At 44.0% G+C, this 19,062-nt stretch overlaps 1 protein-coding gene across 3 annotated transcripts in view; it reads left to right on the top strand.

The window, feature by feature from the left end:
• The first annotated feature begins 506 nt into the window (after positions 1-506).
• Positions 507-19,062, top strand: part of CSNK2A2 (casein kinase 2 alpha 2) — a 42,300-nt gene continuing 23,744 nt past the window's right edge. For 2 of the 3 annotated variants that reach the window (XM_066349897.1, XM_066349896.1), the window contains exons 1-4: positions 508-960; positions 1,599-1,710; positions 10,822-10,923; positions 13,015-13,065. In XM_066349897.1, the coding sequence (XP_066205994.1) occupies positions 857-960; positions 1,599-1,710; positions 10,822-10,923; positions 13,015-13,065 (369 nt within the window). In that variant the 5' untranslated portion in view covers positions 508-856. Of the gene's footprint in view, positions 961-1,598; positions 1,711-10,821; positions 10,924-13,014; positions 13,066-19,062 lie in introns of all 3 variants that reach the window. The other variant, XM_066349898.1, reaches the window with a different exon arrangement.

Below are 19,062 nucleotides of genomic sequence, written 5' to 3'. Positions count from 1 at the left end.
AAGGCACATATGGAAGTTGATGCTTCCTGCTCCTCCCCCCTCCACTCTCTCTCTCTCTTTCTTACTTTCCTCTCTCTATAAAAATGAATAACTAAAATCTAAAAAAAGATTGAGTCACTGGAGAGAGACTTGATGGGAACAGTTTGGGTGACAGGAGGTCAGAATAGGGTCCTTATAGGAGGTCTGGTGGGGAAACTCTGGATGATTTGGCGTAGGGATCTCCAGGACAGTCCCGAAGGAAGGGTACACGACCGGCAGGGCTCTGCCGTAGGGGAGGCCGGGTGAGCGCGTCGGACCGAGCGGAGGCTGAGAGCTCGGGCAGCGGGGGTCCCGGCGGCAGGAGCAGGGGGCGGGGCCGGCGCCGCCCGCGGTCCCCCCGCGCTGCAGGGGGCGCTGTGAGCCGGGGCGGGCCCGGGCCGGCGGCGGCCGCTCCTAGCGAGAGCGGCCCTTTTTCCGGGTTTCCTCCTCCTTCTCCTCCTCCTCCTCCTCCTTCTTCGCCGCCGCCGCCGCCGCCGCCGCCGCCGCCGCTGCCCCTTTCCCGGCCGGCGGCCGCCGCTGCCGGTGCCGCCGCCGCCGCCGCCGCCTCGGGGCCGCGAGCCGAGCGCAGGCCGCCGCGGAGCGCGAGCGCCGGCCGCCCCACCGCCCCGCCGGCCGCTCCAGGGCCCGGCCGGTTCGGCCGGCGCCCCCCGCGCCCCCAGCCCGCCCCCGCGGGCCCGGCCTGGCGTGGCCGCCCGCCGCCGCGCTCCTCCTCCTCCTCCGGCGGCCCGCGGCCCGCCGGCTCCTCCGCCCGCCGGCCCGCGCCCCCCGCCGCGCCGCCGCCGCCGGCGCCCCGCGGCGCCCCCCGGCCGCGCCCGCCATGCCCGGCCCGGCCGCGGGCAGCAGGGCCCGGGTCTACGCCGAGGTGAACAGCCTGAGGAGCCGCGACTACTGGGACTACGAGGCGCACGTCCCGAGCTGGGGGTAAAGCCGCCGCCCCCCGCCGGCCTCGCCGGCCGCCGGGCCGCCCCGCGGCGCCCCGGGGCCCGTCCTCGGCGCCCTCGCCCCGCCGCGCGCCCCCTGTCCGTCCCGAGCCCCGAGGATGCTTCCTGTCTGCGGGGAGGAGCGGGGCCCGGGCCGGCGGCCGGGAGGGAGCGGCCCTCTCCGCACACTTCTGGGTTTCTGTTGGGATGGGAAGTCAGCCTCTGTCCTCGGGAGTTAACATTCTTCGCCTTTTTGGTTTTGGAAATGAGGCTGGGAGGGAGGAAATTTGAAAGAGACGCCCCGATTCTCAAAGCGGCCGCGGTGTGCTCCAGGGTGTGGAGTGCGAGGCAGGTGCTGGGGCGCCCGGCAGAGGGGCCCCCTCGGAGCCTCCGCGCCGGGGTCTCTGCTCAGCCTTCCTCCCCGCTCTCCCCACGTTAGGGGGCACCGGTTAGACCAGGGCAGCCAGGTCTGTGTTGTGGCCTTCATGTAGGGGATGAGGTGTGGCCTGATGGGTCGAAAACTTCCAAAGTGCTCCAGTAATGGCCGAGGCTGGGGGCGTGGGGGGCGGTGTATATAGTGGCCTAGGCTTGGTTGCCCCCGAGCCCTGGCATTTATATTTCCCTCTTGCTTTTTCACAGTAATCAAGATGATTACCAACTGGTCCGAAAACTTGGTCGGGGAAAGTATAGTGAAGTATTTGAGGCCATTAACATCACCAACAATGAGAGAGTGGTTGTAAAAATTCTCAAGGTGAGTGTCCTAAGGGTGGCATCACCCCGCGCTCCCCCCCCCCCCCAGCTCAGGAGACAAACTGCCCCAGCCACATTCTAGAGCAAGTGGTCCAGTGCATCCTGTCTGCCTGGCGCCCCCACCCCACCCCATTTTCCTGTGAACTTTCAAAAAAAAAACAACCATGCAGCCTGTATCAATTGTAAGCATGATAGCTCAGGAACATTCTTGTTTTGAAATGGAATTACAGACTCCCAAAGTTGGAGATTCCTGATTTTGAAATGTGACTATGGATTCCCAAATTTGAAAATTCCAAAGAGGCTCCATTTGTTACAAGATAAATAGGTACTCAGAAGGAGGAAAAACCAGTGCATGAAGATCCCATCGTCCCAAGGGCTCCTTGAGTTTGTGCCTCTTGGTGCTCTTAAGTTATTTCAGGGAGAGAGTTGGGAAACCTGGAAGCAGCTTCAGAAATGAGTTTGCTGCCAAAATGGAGGGAAACATCTCAGTGGGTGGTCACTTGTTTCTTCTTTGGTGATAAAAGTTTCTGGTGGGGTGGATGTGGTGAGCCAGTTGAGCGAAGGTTCATGGTTGCTTATCAGCCAGTAAGTGAAGTTGGGAACAATAGATGAGTATACTCATAACCACTAAAATAATAATTGGAACAAAACAGTCTTAGAGTTTGGTTGAGCCACCTAAGTTTGATCGTTCGTCATCTCTTGGATGAAGACATGATCTCCCGGAGCATGAAGAGTTGGCTAAATTCTCCTTTAGGTAACTGGTTGTATAGCTTTAACAGTGAATTGTTTTAATGTACCAAAAAGTAATGCTTAGAGTCTGTGAAGTCCTCATCAGTGCCAGATCACTTAATGTGTGTGCATGTAATTTAGTGAGCTACTGAGAAGACCAAAGAGTGATTAATCGAGGCACTTTTACAGATGCAAGGTGTCCAGTGTGGCCATTTTGCAGAGGCTCTGTGAATAAGAATGTGGAGTTGCAAAACCATTTCTATACCCGAACAACAGAGTTAGGGTATGTGTGTCCTTGTTTAATTGTGAGGGGTCAGGCTTACACTGTCTGAAAATCACCTTTCAGGAGAGTGGTCAGCTCTTAGCATCACCCTAGCCTAGTGATGAGGAGGCAGCATTAGAGGTATTTGTGTTGTCAGAAACACTGGGAGGAGAAGGGAGAAACTGATGTTGAAGATGTGGAATTCGACTACCCTCTTCCCTAAGTAGGAATTGCACCTACAAAGACATGTGGTCCTTTTTTTCTTTTTCTTCACAAGCATAAACATTTAAAGAAAGTTCCCTTTCAGAGAAGTCACCTGGGGAAGCCGTACAATTTTCTTCTGTATACATGAGCATAAATGTTTTTAGTGTAAGCTGCATACAATTTTTAGGAAGTAAACAAAGCATACATTGGAGTTAGGGATGCTCATATTTCGCTGCAGTACATTCAGAAGAATGAACTGCTTACTCTAAAGCAAATCTAGCCCTCATCATCCTGAAGTGCAGAGGTGATTGGTTCGATCCCCGGTTAGGGCACATATAGGAGCAGATCAGTGTTCCTGTCTCTCTTCCTTTCTCCCTTACTCTCTGTCTAGAATCAATACAATAAACTTTTAAAAAAAAATCTAGAAAACTGTCTGAACTTTTGAATAATGTCAGCACTTTTCGAATAAGTGCAACTTCCAGTGGTGACTTTGAAAGGAAGGTGTTCAGGTAGACACATAAGTATCTACACTTATTTAGGGAAGCATCGCACTGCTCTTTGGTCATCCTTCTAGAGAACTTTATAGCACCGGTTGCTGGATAATTATCCCATATTGTATAGATTTGCAGGATACATTGTTTAGGGAACCCAATATGGAAGCCAAAAGTTATTTTATTGACGAGAAACAAACAAAGACACACAAATAATTTAACCTCACTATGTTGAAATGCTCCTTAGCCAGAACTCCCGTTTCTTATTTCTTGTCTCTTACTGCTCATTTTAGCATCATAACGTTGACTGCAGAGTCAGTTTCAGTGTTCTGGATTAAGACTTGGGGGACCCCTTTGATGTTTTAGTTAACGAAGTGTTGTTGTTTCTTGTTTTTTTTCTTTTTTTTTTTTTTTTACAAAGAGAGAGGGATAGACAGACAGGAACGGAGAAAGATAAGAAGCATCAATCATCAGTTTTTCATTGCGACACCTTAGTTGTTCATTGATTGCTTTCTCATATGTGCCTTGACTGCGGGCCTTCAGCAGACCGAGTAACCCCTTGCTCAAGCCAGCAACCTTGGGTTCAAGCTGGTGAGCCTTGCTCAAACCAGATGAGCCCGTGCTCAAGCTGGTGACCTCGGGGTCTCGAACCTAGGTCCTCTGCATCCCAGTCTGATGCTCTATCCACTGCACCACTACCTGGTCAGGCTCTTGTTTTTTTTTCAATGCAAGTTTTTTCAGGGTGCAGCCTGAACCAACTTGCTTCCACTGGTGCAAACTACATTCACTTCTTTGTTTTTCAAAGCCCTGTAGCGTTTCTGTCTAGCTTTTGTTCTACCTGAAGGATGGGGTAAAAAACTACTAATGGTATTATTGTGGTTTCTCACTGTTCTGACAGTTTGGATTAAAGTAGGTTTAAAAATTTTTTTTTTTAAAGGATAGGATCTTTATCCAAAGTTGTGCTTCCCTATTCATAGAAATCGAAGTTGTGACTAATAACTGCTATTGTGTTTAGTTATAGGGTCCTTAGCCAACTACCAGCTGCTCATAATCTGAGGGAATCTAGAAAAAGCTTCCTCTTTATGGAGGCCTACAGTGTTTCACTGCAGGAAGAAGTTGACTGTATTAATGTATGCACAGCAACCCAGATAGAAGGTCCAGTCCTTGAGGACAGGAGTGTCTTCCTCTCCAGTCAGGAACCTTGCCAGTCCAGTGTATGAGAATGGCTGGATGATGAATGACCACAGAGGAATTGCATATCATTTCATTTGCATCAGTAGTAGATTTCTAAGTATTTTATTGATCAAAACATACTGGTTATTAAGAGGCTTTAGGAGTTTAGATGTTAGTGAGCACAATTTTACTGTCTATCCTGAAGTGAAATTATGAGGCCAAAATCTTAAAACTTTCCAGTCGATAGGATGGTTATATATATATTTTTGACAAATTGTTTTGAGGAGAAAAGAGAGATATGAGGAAAGGGGATGGTAAGGGTCGATATAGAGCAGAAAGCCAATTTAATGCCTAAAGTTGCTATTTTTGATTCTGAAAAATCAATTTTTCAGTTCCATTGTAGTATCTCTTAGGAGGGTGTTCACAAAGATAAAAGTATTTGGCTATTTTGGCCAACTTTTAACATTTTGCAAGCACCACTTGTCATTTTAGCCCTTCTTGGGATCCTTTAAACTATTTCCAAAAGAGAAGTTAAGAAGAATGAACTGCTTACTCTAAAGCAAATCCAGCCCAGGCTACTAAGCCTGGTTGGCTTAGTAGATAGAGTGTTGGCCCAGCATGTGAGCGTCCAGGGTTCGATTCCCAGTCAGGGCACACAGGAGAAGCGACCGTCTGCTTCTCTTCCCCTCCTTTCCCCCTTCTCTCTCTCTTCCCCTTTCGCAGTCAGTGGCTCAGTTGGTTTGAGCATCGGCCCCAGATGGGGGTTGCCAGGTGGATCGCAGTCAGGGTGCATGGGGGAAGTCTGTCTCCCCTCTTCCCTCTTAAAAAAAAAGCAATACCATATTTCAGAAAGCAAGACCCCGAGAGCACATGGTTTGCTCAGGGTTGCATGGTCAGGGTGCATTAGGTTAAGGAGTATTTCTTTTGGAGATATGAGGAGCGCAGTTAGGACATTGCAGGATATTTGACCTTTTTTTTTTTAAGTGAGAAGTGGGGAGGCAGAGAGACAGACTCTCGCATGCACCCCTGCCGGGTATCCACCCAGTAAGCTCCCTATGTGGTGATTCTCTGCCCATCGGGGGCCCTTGCTCTGTTGCTTGGCAACTGAGTTATTTTAGCACCCGAGGTGAGGCCATGGAGCCATCCTCAGCACCGGGGCCCAGCTTGCTCCAAGAAGGAGCCATGCTGTAGGAGGGGAAGAAAGGAAGGGGGGGGTGGGTGAAGAAACATGGTCGTTTGGCCTGTGTGCCCTGGCTGGGAATAGAACCCAGGACATCCACACACCGGGCCGACGCTCTACCACTGAGCAACCAGCCAGGGCCGATATTTGACTTCTTGATGTACTGGAAGGATTGACAAGCACTCACTAGATAGAAGTCAAATTGTTGCTAGTGATTTTCAGTTACTCTTGTAAGGAGCAGCTTGACTTTTGTGGGTGGCTGGGTGGTGTGGAATAGATGGTCCTCCGAGAGCTCCATGGATGCAGGCCCGGTTTCCGATTTGTATCCACAGCAGCATGGTTGATCCATAAATGAAATGTTACTTTACTTTCTTGGTGTGAAGCCTCGGTAACTAGTGTTTTTACATTTTTTTTAACCCATACAGTTCCTCCAAGTCTCATCATGAACACTTGCCAGATGTTTCAGTTAATGGTTTTATCCCTTTAGGAGAGTTTTTTGGAGAGTGTGAAAAGACTGTCTTGATATGGAGTACCCATTTTTATGAATAGCATAGCTGCAGATAATTTCTAGAGCCTCATTTTAGGATCTGCCACCTCAAAGTCAGGGCAGTGTGTAGTGTGAGCAGTGCTGTAAATGGAGGGCAGAGACTTGCGTTCTAGAAACAGCCTAGTTTATGCCCACTTGACTGTCTTAATCTATAAAATGGGTGTGCCTTGTTTAACTCCCAAGGTTGTTGAGAGAAATGAGATACAGATGGGTAGGTAGGTATGGGAATTTACAAGATAGTTTTCTTTCCTGAGAGAGAGAGGCCTGGGAAATGGACTGCCTGGATTCAGACATTAATTCTGAAACTTAGAAGCTCTATGATTTTGAGCAGTTATTTAAACTCTGCCTCAGTGTCCTGTAACACTGTTAAAAATACTCATCTCAGCACTCTTAAGTGTTGATTAAGGCCTGACCTGTGGTGGCGCAGTGGATAAAGCGTCGACCTGGAATGCTGAGGTCACTAGTTGGAAACCCCGGGCTTGCCTGGTCAAGGCCCACATGGGAGTTGATGCTTCCTGCTTCTCCTCACTTTCCCTCTCTTTCACTCCTCCTCTTCTCTCCCCCCCCAAAATGAATTTAAAATATTTTAAAGATAAATGTTGATTAAAATGTGCTTAAAACACCATCTGACACTTATAAACCAATAAAAATAATAAATGACGTATCATTTGGGCCAAGTAAACGGTTTTAGGGGACAGAACCAATAGGAGAAAGGACTGCCATTCTCTTGATGAGATTCAGAAGGCCTGTTGTGTGTCTTGCCTTTTTAAATTAAAAAGTGTTTAAATCCCAGAGTAAACAGTTATTCAGGAGTTGATGATGAAATGGGGGAGAAGAGACTTGAACTATTAGGGAAAGTGGCTATGAAGAAATACTGCTGCTCAGATCATGTTTATGCTTAGGTCAGTTCCGGGGGGTTTGGGAGATGCTACCAGGATAAAGTAAACGCCATCATCCAGTCCAAATTTTCTTCCTCACTGTATCCCACACTCCTGGCAACCAGTGGTCTTTGTACTAGTTTATTGCAGGTGATGAAATTTATATCTTAGTGGGCAATCATTACTTTGGTAGTGGAAGAAAGTAAATCCAGATTTGGAAGTTCTGAGCTATAGTCCTGTCTGTCTTTATCAATTAATTTGAAATGCAGAGAAGTTAAAATAGAACCTTGCCTGTTAATATTTGCCGGGATTTATTCTTATACCTTTGGTAGATGTTAATTTACATATTCAATCATAATTAAGTGCTAGTAGTTGAAATTCTCAGATCTAGCATTTTAAGAAGCAGCTCTGAGGAAATAAATTGGAGAGACTATTGAGATCAACTTTTGTGTTTCCAAGCATGCCATAACTAAATTTGACTTTTTAAAAAAAAATTGGGAACATTGGTAAATAGGGAAAGAAAAAAAAAAGTATTTTAGTCTTGAATTACATTGAAGAAGGTTCTTCTAAATAGCTGAAACCTTCTGAAAAGGCCCTTCCTTCCATCCTTCCTGCCTTCTCCAAGCTTATACACAGAAAATTTTAAATGTTTTTTCCTTTAAATCGTCTCTCTAGGTGTGTGCCAAAATTCATTTACTTTGAAACTTGATTTAATACTTTCTTTTTTAAAGCTATTTGACATTTTCTCCACTGGACTTTGAGGGGGAAAAAAATTGGGGGGGGGGGGTGGAAAACAGCTAAACTGATTCAGTTAGAATCTTTTACACAGATAAGATCTGAATTGAAATCAATGAACCCTAGTTGAGAGAGACTTTCTCTGGCATGCAAGGTGAAATGATGTGATGGAAGTGTAGTTTATGTGCTGTCTATTACTGGAATGAGTGCCAGCACAGGGCTAGGGAGTCAGCGTCCTTGCTTCTGTAAAATTCATGGTCTGCTTTCCTTAGGGTGCGGGGGTCCTCCCTTGTAAATCCTGACTTTTTCTCCAGTTGCATCTGTCGAGTTGAAGTGGTCACTTTTGCTGCCTGGGAGCTCATTGGTTTTGTGCCCTGGGGCGTTGCCAAGGGTTAGAGGAATAAGCTGAGGCTAACGAGTCACCTGGGGGCATGTCCTGGGCTGGAGGTCACTTTCCTTTTTTACAGTCTCTAGGTCTTTTGTGCTAGGACTCCAGCTGCTGTGTGACTCCATTGTGCTACTTCAGTTGCCCTGCTGTCCCTAGTCTCTGTTTGCAAAGGAAGTTGTTGGACAGGTGACAGTTGAGTAGCAAAATATGGTCACTTGTTCTATAAGTTACCTTTAGACATAATGAAAGATATCTTCATCTTAACTGGGCTTTCCAGAAACAGGGTGCCTGTCTGACCTGTTGCTGAGTAACAGGAGAGGAGAGCAAAGCTTTATATGTGGCATCGTCATAAAAGCCACTTATTGAATGGGTTACCCCTATACTAATTCACTGTTAGGAGGAGAGGAGGTCTTTAGGCTTCTGGTTGTGGAGTTTTGTGTGTGTGTGTGTGTGTGTGTGTGTGTGTGTGTGTGTGTGTGTTTCTGTTACCACTCCCACAGATCTGTAACTGCTTTCCTGTAATGGAGGACAAGTCTAGAATTTTCTTACATTGACTATACCAGTAGCATTGGCTGAATGTATAGGTATGATAGCTTTTATTTTTCTTTCAACTTTTTGACATAATTTTAGACTTACAGAAGAGTTGTAAGAATTCCTAAATAGCTTTTCCTCAGATTTTTCAACTCTTAACATTTATCTGTCTCTCTTGTTCTTTTTCATTTATCTACGTATGTGTATATATATATATATATAAACATATACATACTTATTTTACAACGTTTTGAAGTGCTTGAGAGTAAATTGCAGTCATCCTGACTTTAGTGTGTATTTCCTAAAAGCAAGGACAATTTCTTACATAACCTACAGTGCCAGGATCAAAATCAGAAATTAACATTGATATGGTACGCTGAGCTAATCTGTAGTCCCCATTCACACTTACCAATTGTCCTCATAATGTTCTTTATATAAGGAAGTCCCAGACCATGTGTTACATTCAGTTGTCTTACTTTTTAAATCTGAAACAGTTGCTCAGTCTGTGTATTTCATGACGTTGACATTTTTGGAGCTTATTAGGCTACTTATTTTGTAGTACCCTTCTCTGGCGTCATGTTTGAAAGCTTCATTTTCCCAAAGTATTGAGCCTCCTTAGTGAAGAAGAAGGGAATACGGAATGAGACTGCTAAGGGGAGATGGAAGGGACACACCAGCCAGGTCTGCTCTGCGGGGAACCCTGGCAGAGAGGAGTGGGCACGATCCTTGGCAGTGGGCAGAGCAGAGTGCAGACAGATTCCAGTCTCGACTGAGCACTCCATTTGTAAGTGATGCAGATGCTCTGTGTCTCAGAATCTTCGTCCCGTTTTGTTGTGTGTTCAGAGCTGTAGCTTAGTGACCAGCAGCAGGAGGGGTCTTTGGCACGTGTATGTGTTATATCAACACACACAGGTTTATTGAATCTTGTTTCATGGCAGAGCCACTGGCCTCTGTCCCCTGTGCTACAGCGGTGTCTGTGGTGGACAGCTTTTTCCCTTGGCTGTGTTAGTGACACAGCCACCCTTGGGAAATGAAAGCGCACGGGCTCCCAGTGACCTGCAGAGTCAGACTGTCTAGATTTGATTCCTGCTCCCTCTCATTACCATTAGCTGTGTGACTCTTGGACAGATAGCTCAACATGGCTGAATTGATTACCTAGGAGTTTTGTGGAGATGAAATATGATTTATTACTAACTACAAATTTGAAAAATAGTAAAGCTAACATTTGTTGGTTACTTACTATATGCCAGTACTGTGCTAAGTGCTTTATAAAACATTGTCATATGCTAATTTGTCATCCTCAAGCTCATTAGCCCGCTAAGAAATAGCATGTATAATGCTGGTATTTCTGATTAAGGCCTTTAATGTTGCTATTGAGCAGATGGAAAGGTTAGCAGGTAGCAGGTATCCATCACCCCTTTCTTTGGGAATGGGATCTGTTGGGAAATTTGACTGGTTCTGTGCTGATTTCAGATTCTAGATGTTGAGGAAATGGGAGTGGCGACAGGAAATGGGAGTCAGCAGCTGGGAAACTAGTTTGTAACTTGATGTCAGTGAACTGTTCTTCACTCCTGGAAGACAAAATTACATGTAACTCATTGGGACAGCAGGCATCTCACCATTTTGTTGATGTTTTTCCATTTGTTGGGTGCATGATGTACAGCTGTTCAGAGCTATAACATTTTCCACTTGGCAGTTACCCAGTAAGCATTTTATTTTTAAAGTGTGACATGGGTGTTCAAAATGTTTAAGTGCCCTACTTAAAGATCTGATATGTAAGCTATAAGTCTAAATTATTTAACTTAATCTTATTTAAGTTCTTATGGGCAGGCCCATTTTATCTGGGGTTTTTCTCTTCTAATTTAGACATGCTCGTCAGCGTAACACAGTATACAAGATAGTGCGGTATCCATTTGATTCACTAACATTGTTTTCAAGTTTTATTTATTAATTTCAAAGGGAGTCTTACTTCTTATTACTCTTGTGTATTTAAGCCAGTGAAGAAAAAGAAGATAAAACGAGAGGTTAAGATTCTGGAGAACCTTCGTGGTGGGACAAATATCATTAAGCTGATTGACACTGTGAAGGACCCTGTGGTAGGTGCCTGATGGTGGAGGGTTGGTGTGTGTATGTATGTATGTGAGAGAGAGACACACACACACACAGAACCTAAAATAATGAGAACTGTTAGGTCGTGAGGGTGATTGTGTTTGTCTTTACTACTGAATGGTTTTGAAAACCAGAGAAAATCATGGAGGCTCAATGAGAAAATAGCCACCACCACTTCTGTAGAACCTAGAAACGTATGTTATGTATCAAACTCCTGTCCCAGGTTTATTACCTCATTAGTTTGATTCAGCCACAAATGTTTGCTGTGCATCTCCTTTAAGGCCCTGCTTTTCTCCCAGTTTGAAAGTTCATTGCTACCAATTAGCGTTTTCTTGCCTCACATTGAAAATCTGGGTTTCAGAAGGAAGTACCGAATATTGCCGTGTGGACACCTGACACAGAGCTGAGCAGGTCACAGGCCCAGGGACCTTGGAGGGACTGAGCTTGCTGTTTCTCAGACTGGTCTTTCATTCAGCATCCAGCTTTAGAGTTCACATTGTGTATGCCGAACTGTTGGAGCTATTTTTGCTAAAATGCTTAATTTTTAGCCATTGTAGTAGTGCTGTATAATTTTTTTCCTCTTCCCAGTAGTAACTTGACCCTAAGTGTTTATGATTACTAAGGCTTTTTTGGTACCATGTTTTTACCACGTCCCATCCCATTTCTGTCCTTCACCTGCTATACCTCAGATGTTTCCCTGTTCTCTGGAGTAGCTTTTTTTAATTTAGGAAGGTCTATGCTTCTGTCTGCCAAAGACATCCTCATAATATGGTGACTAAAATGCATTGGGCACTTACTGTGTGCCCGGCACTAGTCTGAGTGTTTAACTGGATCGCATCATTTAATCCTCACCACAGGCATTGTCTGCATTGGCACATTGTACAGGTAGGAAAACTGAAGTCGACGAGCGTTAAGTGATTTGCCCAGCATTACACAGGGTTGTTGAACTGAAGAATAAGCAAAGTTTTTTATTTTGGTCTCTGAAAAGACTGAGAAGGATGGTTATATTCTACATTCTATCTGATTGCCATTAAACATGCCCTAACTTCTAGGGGATTTTCCTCCCAGCCTGCTGGGAGATCTGGCAGTCTCCACGAAGCGCTTCCCCTTTGCGCTGGGAGGAACCCTTTGCCCAGGACTGCTGCTGCTCCTGGCAGAGCTGTGTGGCGCCCTGTGGCCGGTCTCCTAGGTCATTTCAGCCTGCTCCTTCAGCAAGTCTTCCCAGCCAGGAAGATTTCCAAGATGATTTTTGTTTTCTTTCTATAATGCTAATGCTTTTAAGCCCCTGCTTTGTTCCCAGTTTTGAAAGCTTATTACTGCCGATTAGCATTATTTTACCTCACTTGTGTAAACTTGACATTTGAAAATCTGTATTTTCAAAGGAAGTAATGACTTTATACACATTGCATTAAAGATTATAGTGCTTTCAAAGTACTTGATTGTATGATTTTGGGGGAACACATCTACTTTGTAAGGTGATACAGTATTTAAGGGTCTCTAGCCAGAGAAGTAGTTTAGCATATGGCTTACTGATAATCACGGGCATCTTCCTTTTGGATCCTGAGAAGACTCATGCTGGATTCCTAAGCCCTGTGTTAATTCTATGAAACGCGTCTGGCTGGCTGCACCAGGACAAAGACTTGTCGCCCCTTCCGTAGTTGGCACACTGCAGAGTGCGCCTCTTCTCACACTGGGCCAGGCCCGCCGGGCAGGACGGGCAGAGGACGCATCTTTAAAAAACAACAGTAAAACTTCATTATGAAAAATGTTAGCCATTTACAAAAGTAAAGTGAATAATATGAACCTCCCTGCATTCAGTACTTAATTTTAGCAGTTAGTCAGCCCATGGCCAACTTTGTTTCATCTGTATCCCACCCACTTCCCCGCCCCTGTTGCTCACCATCCCCTTATTTTGAAGCAAATTCTAGACATAAACTTTCAAGGATACTTTCTTACTAGTCTTGCCCTGGTGGGTGAATCTTTTTCATCTAAGTGGGATTTAAGGATGGGCTAGTGCAGAGAAGCACGTTATGTCTGTTGTCTGAATACTTAATAAGCATTCCTATTCTCTTTTGCAGTCAAAGACGCCAGCTTTGGTATTTGAATATATCAATAATACAGACTTTAAGGTGCGTATGTACTTTCTCTTTCTGGTAGGGGGTTCATAGGGGATGGGATGGTGGCCACAAGAACTGTGATACTCTGGAACACCAGGGAGGGGCGGAAAGGTCATTGACGACAGTAGGAAGTAACAGACTGGATTCCTTCTAGCCATGAGTACAGGATACAGAAAGTGGTCAGGGTTCTTGCCTTAAGTAATTACTCATCACCCTTTGCCCTGCTTACTCTCGGAGTAGCTGCAGGGCTGAGTCTAAGCTGATGGCTCATCTCTAGTACTCCTGTTTGAGACAACATAAGTCTGTTGTAGATGTTAACTTTGATTTTCTTAGGAATCTTACATCGCTGATAGGAAGTGATAAACAGATACAGGGCTCGCCTGAAAGGAAGCAGTACATGGGATTCAGACTCTCACATGGTGTGTGTTCATCACTCCACAGAGCAAATGACATAGAAAAGCCCCATCCTGGGTTGTTTATATTTCTTTTGTTTATAATGCATGCTAATTTAGACTGACATGTTCTTCTAAAAACATGTTGGTTTTTCATGAATTTGTTTGTATTGTTTTTCAAACACTGCAACCTTTACTTGAGAAGATTTTGGGGCCAGGTATTCTGGACACAGTGGACCACAAAGTGAAAACCAATAAAGGAGAAAACTTTTTTTTTTTTAATCAAAAGTGGTTTTGATTTTTAGGGGCATTTAGAGAACCTTTAGGTGATTACAACTGTGTTGTTGACTAAAAGGCTTGTGATTATGTTGTGATAGAAGTTGGGGACAAACCAGATCAGCAGTGGAAGTATGGTGTCAGGAGAGATGTTTTTGGGTGAAAATGAAAGAACCTCATCCTCACAGTTAATTTTTCTTCAGTAATCACTATAAAATGTCTCTAAGGTTAATTAGTAAAAAAAAAAAAAAAAAAAAGCCAAAGAGGGCATTACGACCTAAAACAATCAGCAAGTGTTGTGTGTAGTGTAGCATTCCCATAATGTAACAATCTTCCTTGTTAATATAGTAAACTCTAAAAAGAGTATAAATTTTTTCATTAAGGAGCATAGCACACTTCACTGGTACTGTTCTGTGCTGATATATGCGTTGACCTCACTTTTGCTACGAATGGCCCAGGTTTATCAAGGTGTATATGTATATGTGTGTGTATGTTTCTTAAGAAATAGGTTTTCAGGAAATCAAAATTTTTAACTAATGCAAAAATTTCAAAGCCAGTCTTCATGGAATTTCTTAGTGAAAACCTTCAGTTTTAAATGCCTTTGCTTCCTATCAAGTCTTTACCCTTGTCCAGCCACACATGTAAAATTTCACTTCTGCATTTTGTGTTTGTGTGGGGTGTTGGTGTTTTTCTGAAGTGAAAAGCAGGGAGGCAGAGAGACAGACTCCCGCATGCGCCCGACGGGATCCACCCGGCATGCCCACCAGGGGGTGGTGCTCTGCCCATCTGGGGCGTTGCTCTGTTGTGGCTGGAGCCATTCTAGCGCCTGAGGTGGAGGCCATGGAGCTGTCCTCAGTGCCCAGGCCAACTTTGCTCCAATGGAGCCTTGGCTGTGGGAGGGGAAGAGAGAGACAGAGAAAGGAGAGGGGGAGGAGTGAAGAAGCAGAGGGCGTCTCTCCTGTGTGCCCTGGCCAGGAATCTAACCCAGGACTTCACACCCCTGGTCGATACTCAACTGATGAGCCAACTGGCCAGGGCCCTGCATTTTGTGTTTCTTAAATTGGCGGTTTGATTTAACAACATGCAGATCAGTTTGTAATTCCCTGAAGAAATCTGACTTATTATAAAGAGACTGTTTTGATGGCATACATTCTATATGAGAGTTCTTTAAAAGGGTCATAGGAATTTAATGTGTTTAGAGGCTTGTGTAACTGAAAACATCTTTACTTAATCTTCCTAATTAATAATATATTTGCTGTAGTATAGAATTCTAATTTGTAATTAATAATTTGCTCAGGATTTTTAAGAGATTGTTCTACTCTTACCACTGAAGCCATTCTGGTTTTGCCTTGTGTGGTCTGTCTGTTGTTTTTCTTCTGAGAGCTTGTAGGATCTTTTCCTGCTTGGGCTCAGAAATTTCCCAGGGACATACTTTCCTGCGGGTAGCTTTCATCTCTAGTTCTGAATACTTACGGGCTTTTTCCGTCTAGAGACTCATGTCCTTCTGTTTTGGAAAAATATTTTTAATGTTCTTTGATTTTCTTCCCTTTCTTCTTTGTTCTCACTTTCTCAAACTCAGATGTGTTAGACTTCCTATTTTAGGGCTCTATTTTGTTCTCTGAACCTTTTAAAATAGTATCCAGTTCTTTTATGTTTTATGTAATATCTTCTGTTTCCTCACTGAGAGGTTTTTTTTCTCATTATGTTTTCTTTCTTCTTCATGCCTTTTCTGTTTTTTTTCCAAATTCCTTTTTTGGAGTGTTTCTGGTTTTGATCTCTATTACCTTTATCTAAAATGTCACGGTTTTTGAATGTCTGTCCAGATTTTAGAGGAGCGGAGCTGCTGGTTCCTGATCGTCAGCTCCCGTCTCCAGCACACAGGCCTGGCTGCCGCGTGTTAGCAGCCCCGGGTTGGGGAGGAGGGCTGTGGGGACTGTCCTGTGTGCTTTCCTTGAGACCCCTTTCCATTGTGCTGTTTTAAACTCACTTTTCTGTTTTCAGTTCAGTCGGTCCTCTTTAGCGATAGTGGGCGTCTCGGATTCCTGAGCCTTGCTGTAGTTCTGTGGTTTGAAGGTGTTTGCTTCTGCTCGGTCAGCTGGACATCTGTTCCAGCTTCAAAACGTCCTCTCTCCTTCTCTCAGCTATTGTGAGTTCATCCCCCTGCTCCTTTTACTGTCACTTGAGAGGCATCTGGGGGATAACGGGGTGGGATGTGTCTCATCTGCCAAGGGGACCTGGAGGTGTCCCCTCTGCGTGTTCAGGTCTCTTAACAGATCGTTAAATGTCAGGCAGCAGATGTGTGTTTTGGAAGAGCAAACCATGGCAGGAAAGTCACTTGCTTTTCCAGGCAGCACAACAGGTGACAAACCCATTGGTTTCAAGTCTCAGTGTCCTTCAGGCTTTTGATTTGGTCCTGGGTCCATCTTATTAGGAAAGCTTGTCTTAATCTTCATTTTATTGTTAAGTATATTAATAACTGTTAGTGGTTTTTTAAAGATTTTATTTGTTGATTTTACAAAGAGATGAGAGGGGAGGGCAGAGTAAGAAGTATCAACTCATAGTTAGTGGCTTCACTTTTTGTACATTGTTTGCTTATTGTATGTGCCTTGACCAGACAAGCCCAGGGTTTCGAACCGGTGATCTCAGCGTTCCAGGTCAACACTATCCGCTGCCACCACAGGCCAGGCGATAGCTGGTTTTTAGGTGTTGCCCAGGAAAGGTTTGTTTCTGATTTAGTATCAGGAGTGAGTCAACAGTGATAAATCCTGCAGTCCATTCTTTCCAGTATTTTTTATTGATACTAAATTTTAATATATAATTTCCTTTTAATGTCAAGTCCTGACTTTCGTATCAGGGTTATACTAACTTCACAAAATAAGTCAGGTAGCTCTTTCTATTTTCTGAAAATTTTTATATAAAATAGGGATTTTCTTGGTGGGTGTGTTTTTTGAGGAGAGGGGAGACTTTGGATTGCACTTTGCTTTTTTATTGAATTGATTGGGTGACATTGGTTAATAAAATGATACAGGATCAGGTGTCCAGTTCTGCGATACCTCATCTGTGTATTGTATTATGTGCTCCCTATCCAAAGTCAAGTCTCCTCTCATCACCATTTATCCCTCAGGAGGTTTTTTGTTTGTTTTTGCTTAATCCCTTCACCTTTTCTGCCTTAGACTTTCCTTTCTAACCCCCGTTAGACTTTCCTTTCTAACACACGGTAGGTTAAAGGGTAACTTCAGTTTTCTATCTTTTCTTGAGTCTATTTGGCTAATACCTATTTTTAAAGTTTTCTATTTTAATATAATTTATTTTAATCCTATCAAAATTATTGATAGTTATTGATAGGATTCTCTTAGGACTTAAAAACTTTACTGTGTTTGTAATTATGCTTTTCTTTACTTTGAACATTACACCCTTTGTCTCTTTTTTTTTTGTAAGAGAGAGATAGGAAGGGGGGGGGAGAGAGGGAGAGAAGCATCAGCTTATTGCTTTCCCTTTAGTTGTGCATTGAGCTTCTCGTACTTGACCTGGGCTGTGCTGTTCCAGTGTCCCCTTGGCTCATGCCACCAACCTTGGGCTTTTCATATCAGCACCTTTTGGGCTCAAGCTAGAGAGCTTTGGCATCATGGAGACAATTCCCCTGCTCAAGCCAGCGACCTCAGCATTCCAGGTCAACACTTGATCCACTGCACCATTACCAGTTAGACCAGGGGTTGGGAACCTTTTTTGGCTGAGAAAGCCATGAATGCCACCTTTTTTTTCTTTTTCTTTTTTTTTTACAGAGACAGAGAGAGGGCTAAACAGGGACATTCAGACAGGATACAGACAGGAATGGAGAGATGAGAAGCATCAATCATTAGTTTTTCATTGCGTATTACAACACCTTAGTTGTTCATTGATTGCTTTCTCATATGTGCCTTGACCGCGGGCCTTCAGCAGACCGAGTAACCCCTTGCTTGAGCCATTGACCTTGGGTCCAAGCTGGTCAGCTTTTGCTCAAGCCAAATGAGTCCACACTCAAGCTGGTGACCTTGGGGTCTCGAACCTGGGTCCTCCGCATCCCAGTCCGACGCTCTATCCACTGTGCCACCGCCCAGTCAGGCTCTTTTATTATCTGTGATTTTCTTTCTTCCTTAATTTGTTTCTTTCTTGTGTTTTCATTGTTTTTCTCTCTAACTTCTTGAGTTGAAGTCCACTGATTTGTCTCTTTCTTGACTGGCAGTAAGTCCATAGACCCCAAGCACCAGTTTAGCTGTAGTCCATAGTTATGGACTCACTTTTGTATTATGTTCAAAGTAGAAATACAAATTTCAAACTTGTAGATTTGTTTTTCCCCCAAAACATTTTACTTTGAAAATTTGTAGACCTAAAAATTGGAAAGAGCAGCACAGTCCTTAATTACCCTTATGTTATTCATCTAGATTTACCAGTTAATGTTTTGCCACATTTGCAGTTATTTCTCCCCATACCCACACGATCCCCTTTATCTCGAGCTGTCTTTTTGCTGAAGCCATCTTAAAGTAAGTTGCAGACACCATGATGCTGCTCTTCTAAATATGCTAGCACTGTAACTAGGTAGGATATTTTCCTACATAATCACAATATTAGTACACTTAAGAAATTTAATATTTATACAATAATCATCTAATAGACAGTATTGGGTCCACATTAAAAAGTTTCCCAGTAATCGTCCTGGAATGTCCTTCATAGCTGTATGATTTTGAATATATGATCCAGGATCCACTTCGTTTTTTAAAAAAATAATAAGTATTGATTCCTAATTTGACTGCACTGTGTTCAGAGAACATGATCAATATAATGTTTATTATCTGGAATTTGTTGATGATTGAAGCTTGTGACTTTAGTACATGGTCAATTTTTATATCAAGCTTGTTAATTTAGTTCAGATCTTTTATGGCCTTATTTTTTTCCTTGATATTTCATCTTATGGTAGAAGTGCTGTTTTAGTCAATTTCTGCTTTAAATCATCAGTTGTAATATTTTATAGATGTCAAAGCAATAATAAAAGATGTGTGGTAATACTTAGGGCAAAAGGCAAAACTTCGGAATGAATGAATAGGAAAAGCCAGTCTCTAAAAGTTGGAGTGGCCTGACCAGGCGGTGGCGCAGTGGATAGAGCATTGGACTGGGATGCAGAAGGACCCAGGTTCGAGACCCCGAGGTCGCCAGCTTGAGGGTGGACTCATCTGGTTTGAGCAAAAGCAAGGGGTTACTTGGTCTGCTGAAGGCCCGTGGTCAAGGCACATATGAGAAAGCAATCAAGGAACAACTAAGGTGTCGCAACAAAAAACTGATGATTGGTGCTTCTCATCTCTCTTTG

This window comes from Saccopteryx leptura, chromosome 9, assembly GCF_036850995.1.
Source record: "Saccopteryx leptura isolate mSacLep1 chromosome 9, mSacLep1_pri_phased_curated, whole genome shotgun sequence".
NCBI lineage: Eukaryota > Metazoa > Chordata > Mammalia > Chiroptera > Emballonuridae > Saccopteryx > Saccopteryx leptura.
The sequence above is the reverse complement of the archived record's forward strand: the minus strand, read 5'-3'. Positions and strand labels throughout refer to the sequence as shown.